General features: G+C 49.9%; 1 protein-coding gene across 1 annotated transcript in view; it reads left to right on the top strand.

Annotated features, from left to right (window-relative positions):
• Positions 1–2,715: 2,715 nt before the first annotated feature.
• Positions 2,716–9,908, top strand: part of Ypel1 (yippee like 1) — a 22,173-nt gene continuing 14,980 nt past the window's right edge. The window contains exons 1-2 of the mRNA XM_026777460.1: positions 2,716–2,961; positions 3,140–3,258. Of these exons, the coding sequence (XP_026633261.1) occupies positions 2,716–2,961; positions 3,140–3,258 (365 nt within the window). The remainder of the gene's footprint in view (positions 2,962–3,139; positions 3,259–9,908) is intronic.

The raw sequence follows: 9,908 nt of genomic DNA, 5'->3' as shown, positions 1-9,908 counted from the left end.
TGTGTGGCTTTGGAGCCTGTCCTGGCACTCACTCTATAGATCAGGCTAGCCTTGAGCTCAAAGAGATCCACCTGCCTCGGCCTCCTGAGTGCTGGGATTAGAGTCGTGTGCCACCACTGCTGGGCCTCACAAAAATTCCTGAAGCATCAAATGACAATTCTATCTCAATGTGGATTCTAGTTGCTTAAAATGTTTAGATTTGTGTCTTTGATCCAGAGAAACCAGGAAGCTACAAAGGGCACCCGGTTGGGGAGAGGCCTTCCAGCAGGGAGGACAGTAGGATTTCTGTTATGTGAATTGGTGGGTGCTGGAGGTGGAAAGTTAAGCTGGCATGGGGCGGGGGCTGGAGGAAGATTATCCAATGTTAAGGAAATATGGAAATGCCATCTGTAAACCTACTATTTTGTCAGCTAATTTAAAAACTTTTTTTTTTTCAAAGTTGATCAGAGGTATCCTACATGGATGGTCAAAAGTCAATTCTAGAGCCAGTCATGGTGATGCAGGCATGGTACCTCCTTTGATCCCAACCCTCAGAAGGCAGAGGCAGGCGGATCTCTGAGTTCAATGCCAGCCTGGTCTACAAAGTGAGTTCTAGGACAGCCAGGGCTACACAGTGAATCGCTGTCTCCAAAACAGAACAAAAACAAAGAACCAATAAAAAAGCCCATTCTAAGGAGGTCATCAGTGCTGAAGGAAAGCCTGCTGCCCTGCCATGGCTGTGTGCTCAGACACCATCTAAATGTTCACGTTTACAACATGTTCATGTTACACCCTGGGTCGGTGCTGCTCGCTTCCGTTTACAGTGGCCAATGGCTAACAGTCATAACTGGTTTAAGTTTTTTGTTTTTGTTTTTGTTTTTGTTTTTTTTTTTTTTGGTTTTTCGAGACAGGAGGGTTTCTCTGTGGCTTTGGAGCCTGCCCTGGAACTAGCTCTGTAGACCAGGCTGGCCTCGAACTCACAGAGATCCACCTGCCTCTGCCTCCCAAGTGCTGGTTTAAGTTTTTTTAAAAAAACATTTATGTATACAATATTCTGTCTGTGTCTATGCCTGCAGGCCACAAGAGGGAACCAGACCTAATTACAGATAGTTGTGAGCCACCATGTGGTTGCTGGGAATTGAACTCAGGATCTTTGGTAGAGCAGGTGAAGCTCTTAACCTCTGAGCCATCTCTCCAGCCCTGGTTTGTTTTGAAACAAGACAGTTGAATGCTCAGCCCTAAACAGGACATCTGTGTTGGCACCTCCAAAGCCTGGGAACACTGCGAAGACAGGCCAAAGAGAATGTGGCAGCCGGAGGAGGGGGCGTATCTGTGGAACACACTTTCTGAACGTGTGTGGCTGCTGTACTGAGGAACCCAGCGCAAGGTGGAGCTGATCACATTCACTCACAGGCGTGTGTGTGTGTGTGTGTGCGCGTGTGTGTGAGTTTGCAGTTGCTAGGGATATCAAATCTTTTTCTGTTTTTAAAGATTTATCGTATAGTTTTAAATGTATGTCTCTTGTCTGCATGTATGCAGATGACCACAGAAGCCAGAAGAAGGTGTTGGATCCCCTAGAACTGAGTTGTGATGTGGGTGCTGGGAACAAACTCCAGTCCTGCAAGAGCCATGAGGGCTCTCAACCCCGAGCCACTGCTCTTACCTTTTAAAATCTTTTTCTTTTTTCCCTCTTTGGGTACAGGGTCTTGCTATGTAGGCTATAGAGTTCCTATTTAGGTGGAACTCAGAGAATCACAGAGATCCACCTGTCTTTGCTAGGATTCAAGGTGAGCCCCATCATGTCTAACAGAATCAGTCTTCAGTGGTATAGCCCTTGCTCCCACAAATAACCACCCCATGCTCGTGCACGCATCTCTTAAACACAATAGGTCCGTGTCTCTGTGTCTTACACACACACAAGCATACACGCTTGTTCACACACCCAACCTCGTTGGGTGATTCAAAGCCACCTGTAATTCCAGCTCCTGAATATTTGATGCCCTCTTCTGACCTCCACAGATACCTGTGTGTATGGGATACGTTAACACATCTGCATACATAGAAACAAAAATAAACCTTAAAAAGTTAGATTAAATCCTTTCCAAATAAAAGGGCCAGCCTGATGGTTCACTGGGTAAAGGCACTTTCTGCCAAGCCTGGTAGTGTGAGTTCAAACCACAGGACCCACATGGTGGGAGAGAAGCAGAGCTGTTCTCTGTCCTCTACTGCATGCTGAGTGCGCTTGCGCATGCTTATTCACTCAATAATAAGTTTTAGGAGTCAAGTTCAAGAACATCCTTCGGTTGCATAGTTGAGGCCATCTTGAATTACACACACGATATCAAATTCCATCTTTCAGTTAGGAAGAATACGGAAGAGAGTAATCAATCACTTGAGAGTCGCTAAATGGCAACTCATGGGTAATTGGCAACAAAAGCCGCAATCTAATCAATTAGGGGCATTCTCAACACAATAAATCCTAACACTCTAGAGGGCGCTAAGACGAATTAAAATGTGTACACCCACCCTCAGCAGTGTGCTTTTTTTAAAAATCGATCTAAAGAGACCAAGAAAAAATTAACAGGCATATGGAAGAGACGCAAATGTGGACATGAAAAGTGGATATCGTCTCCTTGTGTTGTAGGCAGGAGTTCTGATCTGGGGGTTCCACAGTTCAAGTCCACGGAGATCTGGAGGCTCTCAGTGGTGACTTGGAGACTTGAGAGGGTGGTAGGAATGGAGAAAGCGAAGAAGCTTGCACTCCAGGGGGGACCCAGTTGCAGCGGTCCTCCTGCCTGCAGCCTGAGGCGCAAACCTGTGGACCCAGGACCCGGACCTGCTCACCGCCCAGCCACTTGCTCGGTCGCCTCGGATTCGGGGCTCAGGGGTCCCTCGCCAGGCTCCGCCCCTCGAGACCCCCAAGATCTCCGCCGAGGCAGGCGGCTTCAACCGAGTCCCCGGGGCGCTAAGAAACGCGGGTGGGCGCGTGGGGCAGGGCGAGGGGCGGGGACGCGCGGGGCGGCAGGGGCGGGGCGCGGGCACCGATTGGCCAGCGCGGCGTTCCGAGGCCGTTTATGGCGGCTGGGCCGGGCCACCGCTCCAAAACAAAGGGCAGGCGGCCCGCGGGGCGGCGGCAGGAAGATGCCTCGCGCCGGGCTAGGGCGCCAACGGCCAGAACGCGTCCCGGGCCACGCCGGGACCGCCTGAAAGCCGAGCCCGCGCCGACCGAGCCTGGGCCGGATGGGCGCTGCGGACGGGGCCGCGGACCGCCGAGCGGCCGTGAGTACGGACGGGCCCCCGGCGGGTGCTCTGCGGCGACCCGACCGTCGGCGGCTCCGGGAGGGCGGGGAAGCACCTGTCGGGCGCCGGCGGGTGGGGCGGGAGCGCGGAGGACGCGTTGACTTTTTGTTGTTTTTCCGGCGTGTTGGTATCTGGTTCATTACGTTTTGGAAGACAACGCAAAACCCCAGTCTTTTGTTTTTGTTTTTGTTTTTTTTTAAGCCACCCTCCTATTGTTTTTACCCTACCTTAAAAAAAAAATGGGAAAGGGAATGAATACAGAAGATACCTCCAATAAAGAAATGTTAAATAAGGGGTGGCATTTTCAAGTTGCATGTACAACAATAACTAAGAGGAATCGTCCTCATTGTTTACCACTTGTGGCTCTAGGCTTTATTAATGCAGATTGCCAATAGTAGCAACTAAATAAGATATTTTCTCCTCAATACCTACATAAAAGCTCATCTTTGACATCCAAATCAGGTGCTGAGCTCCAGAGGGGAAAGGCGGCGGAATTTTGTTTTGGATAGATAATAGACGTTGAAAATTCCATTTTCCATTCAAAGCTCTTTCTACTTCAGTTGCCTTCTTTTGAATATCCGAAATGTACTTACCTTAATCTGATGTCTTAATCTGATTGAGCGCACCTGCCCCTCGCAGGTGTCAAGGGGAGGCTCACCTCTGAGGAGCCTTTCCAGGACCTTCTGAGCAGTCCACCCTCACCCATCGTCACCTGTGCTGTGTTCTAGTAAATGTGCTAACAAAGTTTGCTGAGTCCCTGCTTCCCCCTCCCCAGGGTCCCTGTTCTGTGACCACAAGCTGCTCCTGTGGGTGTACGTGCGTGGGTGGTGGGATATGAATAAATACGTTCATATATATGTATTTATGCATGTTTTGCCTGCATGCATGTAAGTTCGCCATGTGTGTACCTGGTGCCAAGGAAGCCAGAAGAGGATATCGGATCCCTAGAGCTTAAGTTCCAGTTGGTTGTGAGCCACCAGGGGAATGCTGGGAATCCTGTCGGGGTTGTCCACAAGACTCTAAAGTACTGAGCCATCTCTCCAGCCATTGTCTGTGAGCTCTTAAAAGACTGGGAGGCGTGAGGGAGGATTGCTGCTACCGGGATCTCTAGGCCTTGCGTTCCTGGCCAGCACCCTCTGTAGTTACCATGTCTTCTTAGGGGTGAGAGCAAATTCCTGCCTTACCACAGCCGGGAAGTCCACCGTGTCAGTGGCCAGTCTGAGTAATAGTCTGTGTTGTTGTTTTGGTTCAGGGCCTCATGCATTCCAGGCAGCTGCTCTCCATCACTTATTCTACCCACAGCTCCAGTTCTGTAAATAAACTTATTTTAGAATAACTTTAGAATGACATAAATATTACAGAAGAGCTGTGGGTGGGGCTCAGTGGTTGAACATGTGCCGAGCACGTGTAAAACCCGCGGTTCCGTCCCTGCTGAACACGCCAATCAAACATTTCCAGCTGCTGGGGCCCCGAGGTACTCAGCCTTTAATCCCAGCACGTGGGAGGCAGAGGCAGGAGGATCTCTGAGTTCAAGGCCTGATCTACAGAAGGAATTCCAGAACAGCCAGGGCTACACAGAGAAACCCTGTCTTGAAAACAAAACAAAAGTTTCCAGCTCAGCTCTGGTGGTCCCACCAAACCCTCACCCAGTTCACGTCCGTTACTGTGGTGCATTTGGTCAAACCGAATAACTGAGAAGGGTCTGTTCTTTAACTCTCAGGTCGTCTTTGCATGTTAAAGAACCAAAGCTGGTAAATGTGTGTCCACGCTGCTGCTGCTCTGACATCTGTCTTCAGTCACGAAGCAGGGTTGGAGGGTGCCAGGCTGGGCGGTCTCGGTGGAGGGCTGAAAAGGCACAGGGAGTTTAGACTATAAAGGAGTCGCTCGTTCACAGGACGCGGAACCCAGTATTATACCAGGCAAGTGGGACGGGATTTAGCAGAGGATTCGGGTACAGATGAGAGAAAATCCTGAGTGGGTGGAGAGCTAAGGATTCTGGGAAAGGCAGTATGAGATAGAATCAGACAGATCAGTTTTGTCCCCAGGGGATGATAACCTCCTTTTATAACTCGATGCCTGGGTCCTATAGACCATCAGCAGGCATACATACATGAAGTGAAAAATCCTTGAATGTTTGATTCTGTTTTATTTAGCATGTGAGTAAATAAAGTCATTTAGCCAGGCCAGGCATGGCGGTGCATGTCTTCCATCCCAGCACTCAGCGAGGCAAAGACAGGGATGTCTGTGAGTTCTAGGCCAGCAAGGCTACATAGCGAGATTCTGTCTTTAAAAACAAAAACAAAAGTTTAGCCAGGCCTGGTGGCAGGAAATGAAGAATTCAAGATATTCCTTGGCTACATACGGAGTTTTAGGCCAGCCTGAGCTACGTGAAGCCCTGTGTAAAATCAACGAAAGAAAGGACTTGAGGAATGGCTTCTTGTTAAGAGTGCACACTGCTCTTGTAGAGGACCCACGTTTGATTCCTAGCACCCACATGAGGCAGCTCAGAGACAGCTGTAACTCCGGCTCCCAGGGGTCTGATCCCCCGACTTTCCTGTCAGATGTGTGTGCATGGGGAACTAAAAGGCAAACTTTAAAATTCCCGGCTGAGTTTCTGCCCACCAGCCATCTTCACAGCCAGCGTGCTAGTCGAGGAAAGCAGGCAGCTTTCTGCTGCCTTGTGTCTTGGGCCCGAGCTGTGCAGAGCTATGTTACTGCAGCAGAAGGATGTGCTGTGGGATCTTAGACCAGAAAACCGATTGCACAACACCGACAGTAGGCATTGTGCCCGGCCGTGGCAGAAAGAGGGGAAAACAAGGGGTTGAGGGAAGAGGTGCTCCAACATTGGTGTGGAGGTGCCAGATCCCCTGAGGGTCCCGAGAGAGTAGGAGGTGGCATCCACAGCAGGCACAGGGCATTTTGTCTTGGGACCACTGGCCCCAGGTCCTGAAGTATGGGAGAGAGCGTCTCATCCCGTGATTCAAGTGGGCAAAGAAAGGACATGAGGAAACAAGTGGCTGCCACCGGAGGCCAGCTCTGGCGACACTGTGGCTCTTTGACTCCTTCGGGATCTTTCCGAGCCTGGGTGTAGGTACTGGGCACCTGAATACTCAATTTATATGCTCGGCATCAAAATATAAAATAACCAGGTGCAGGGCCAGTGAAGACACCTGTTGTCAACCCTAAGCACCTGAGTCTGGTCCCTGAGACACACACAGAGTTGCCCTCTGACCACACCTGTGGTGCAAACACAAAGGTGCACTGACAAGGCCCTTGCTCACCACAGCCTCCAGCCCTGACTTGGCAGTGTCTGTTTACATGAGGCCATTAACAGACTCTCCAGCTTGAGGTGTATCCTAATTTTTCGTTATTACAAGGGAATATTGTGACTGCTTTTATCCAGTTGTTTCGCAAATGTAAACTCCTTCGATCTTCGATCGACCACTCCAGCGCAGGGACATACACCTAGGAATGTTCTGGATGAAACTCCTCCCCTGGAGGAGGCCTCACTGTGTTTCCCATGCTGGCTTCACATGCTTGGGTTCAGCTGGTCTTCCTGTCTGAGTCTTCCAAGTAAAATTATAGACTAGCCCAAGCTCACCTGCTCGTCAGTGGCGGGTGAAAGCCTGTTAAAGGAATGCTGTGGAGAAGCTGGGCACAGGTAAAGGTGGGGCAGGTGGTGGAACATGCCATTACTCCCAGCCCTTGGAAGGTAGAGGCAGGCAGAGCCCTGTGAGTTCTAGGTCTACATAGCAAGTTCCAGGGCAGTCACAGCTCCGTTGTGAGGCCTTGAGAGCGAGAGGAGGGGGAGAGTGGCCAGCTGGAGGGCACCGTGGCTCCGCACTTCGTACCGTCGGACATCAAGAGCCGCTGCGCTCCACTCTCCCCCTTAGTCTGCGTCTTCCACGGTGCGCTAATTACACCATATGGACATGGGCCCTATCCACAGACTCCTAAAATAATGGTATGTGCTTATTTTAGATGAGAAACTTCTGGAACCCCACAATACTGGTTTGCTAAGGAGAAGAAAGGAGAAAAAAAAAAGAACAACAACCAGAAAAACAAAACAAAAAGCAGTGTCTGTTGTGGAGGCAGTGTCCGTCACACTCGGGCTCCAGTGCCCTTCCCGTGACTTACCTGACCTGGTCCCGACTTACCTGGTCGACAGCTCGCATTTGCTTTCTAGTTACTTCACAGTGGCTCCTAATTGCTCATTGGGTCTTGCAGTGTTTCCCACTGTAGCTTCTGATTGAAAGCCAGTTAGACTGACACACAGCCCCCAGGTCAGGGATGGCTGCTGTCTGCCTGCTGCTGTCGAGGATCAGAGCTGCTGAGATGACCTGAAGTTTGTATTCACGGCTCCTTGCAGGGAATCTAGGAGCTGCTCTGGGGACTGTGTCACAGACTGGTAGATAGGGACTGATGGCGGCAACAGAGAAATAAAGAAGGCAGCCAGGCACCTGCAGAAGCAGAACTGTTCCTTTAACCAGAACAGTGAGGGCTGCCATCTCTACAGAAGTGGAGACCACTTGGGGTTTTAAAGGATGGGACAGGAACCTTGAGGATGGAAGAGTCCATCTGCATCAGTCCCCTACAGTCTGGAAGCGGTAGACACCAGAGGGTTTGGTGTGGGGTCTCGTGACCAGAAGCTTCCACAGGTGCCATCAGTCAGGTCAGCTTCCCTGTGGGAGCTTCTCGGGTCACCTGAGGCTTGAGGGTCATTAACCTTTCATGTCTGCTTCAAGTAAGGGCATCTCGAGAGCAGGGCCACATGGTGAAGGTCTCTACCATAGTTTCTCTGCTTTCTGTTCTGATAAACACCACAACCAAAAGTAGTTTAGGAAGGAAAAGGGTGTCTTCATTTTACACTTCCAGGTGCTACTCCATCATCGTGGGAGGTCGAGCCAGGAACTACTCAAGATGTTCTTGCTGGCCAATGCTCAGCTAGCTTTTATCTATTTCTCTCTCTCTCTCTCTCTCTCTCTCTCTCTCTCTCTCTCTCTCTCTTTCTCTCTCTCGTGTGTGTGTGTGTGTGTGTATGGGTATGGGTATGGGTATGGGTATGGGTATGGGTGTTTTGCCTGGGTGTTTGTCTATGAACATGTGTGTAGCTTCTGTGGAGGCCAGAAGAAGATGTCAGATCCCTCAAACTGAAGTTGCAGACAGTTGTGAGTTGCTGCCATGAAACCAGGTCCTCTGCGAGAGCAGCCAGTGATCATAACTACCGAGGCATCTCTCCAGTTCTTAACTAGGTCTTGTATATCGCTTAGACCTACCTGCCTAGGGTGGGCTGGGCCCTTACACTTTGGTCATCAGTCTAAGAACCTCTCAGAGACACGAGCATAGCCTATCTGATGTGGCCAACAATTCAGGTGAGGATCCCAGACATCCTAACATGAATCAAGTTGACATAAAAACTGACCACCAGTCTCCAAATAAGGTGAGTGTGCATTGTGGACTGGGAGAAACAAAGTTTCACAGTGCTCTTGCCCAACGGTGGGCTGTGCACAGCATTCCTCATCGGGGTGTTGGCATGGTTCAGCTGCTCAAGAATTTGCAGCCTCATAAGTTGTGAATCCATGCCTGTTTACTTTTTTATTTATGTGTGTGTGTGTGTGTGTGTGCGCGCGCGCGCGCCTGTCTTTATGTACACTATTTGTGTGCAGTACCCACAGACACCAGAAGAGGGCATCAGATCCCCTGGAACTGGAGTTACAGGCAGTGAGTGATGAGCTGCTTGATGTAGGCTCTGGAAACTGAACCCAGGTCCTCTGCACGAGTGCCAAGTGTTCCTAATCACTGTACCATCTCTCCAGCCCCTGCCTGAAGTATTTAAGTCAAAGCCTGGACCCAAGCTAAACAGTAGGCTAAGGACACATTGAATCTGTGTAGATGAGGTCACTTGCTGGAATCCACAGAGGCTGACTCAAGCATGACTCTGGTGACAGCCTTGGCTTGTTCATGCTGTGCCCAGCCACCCAGCAACCCTGCAGAAGCTGAGTTTTCCTTGCCTGTTTGTCTGTGTGTGTACACATGAATGCAGGAACCCACAGAAGCCTCGGTTCCTCTGTTCCTTTCATTATTTCTTTTCTCTCCTCCCTTGTGTGCTTCTAAACAGACCAGTTTTTACATCATTCCTCTGTTTCTATTACTGGATTTGGGAGTTACACACTCCATTTTTATTTTTTTATTTATTTTTGGTTTTTCGAGATAGGGTTTCTCTGTAGCTTTGGAGCCTTTCTTGGAACTAGCTCTTGTAGACCAGGCTGGCCCCAAACTCACAGATCCACCTGCCTCTGCCTCCTGAGTGCTGGGATTAAAGGTGTGTGCCACCACCGCCCGGCTTCATTTTTATTCTTATAGAAATTTCATCAGACACTTCCAGATTTATCCTTACTTTATCAGATTCAAAGTTAGTTTATAATGACAGTTTGCCTACCAGTGGGCCACGTAGATGTTGACTCCCTCAGGACCATCTGCCTCGTATGCATGAGGACACCTAATAATGAAATTCTCCTGACCTCACATTCCTCAGAAAACACACCTGTAAGCCGGGCGGTGGTGGCGCACGCCTTTAATCCCAGCACTTGGGAGGCAGAGGCAGGCGGATCTCTGTGAGTTCGAGACCA

The sequence above is a fragment of the Microtus ochrogaster genome, unplaced genomic scaffold, assembly GCF_000317375.1.
Source record: "Microtus ochrogaster isolate Prairie Vole_2 unplaced genomic scaffold, MicOch1.0 UNK68, whole genome shotgun sequence".
Lineage (NCBI taxonomy): Eukaryota > Metazoa > Chordata > Mammalia > Rodentia > Cricetidae > Microtus > Microtus ochrogaster.
This window is presented reverse-complemented; position numbering and strand designations above follow the sequence as displayed.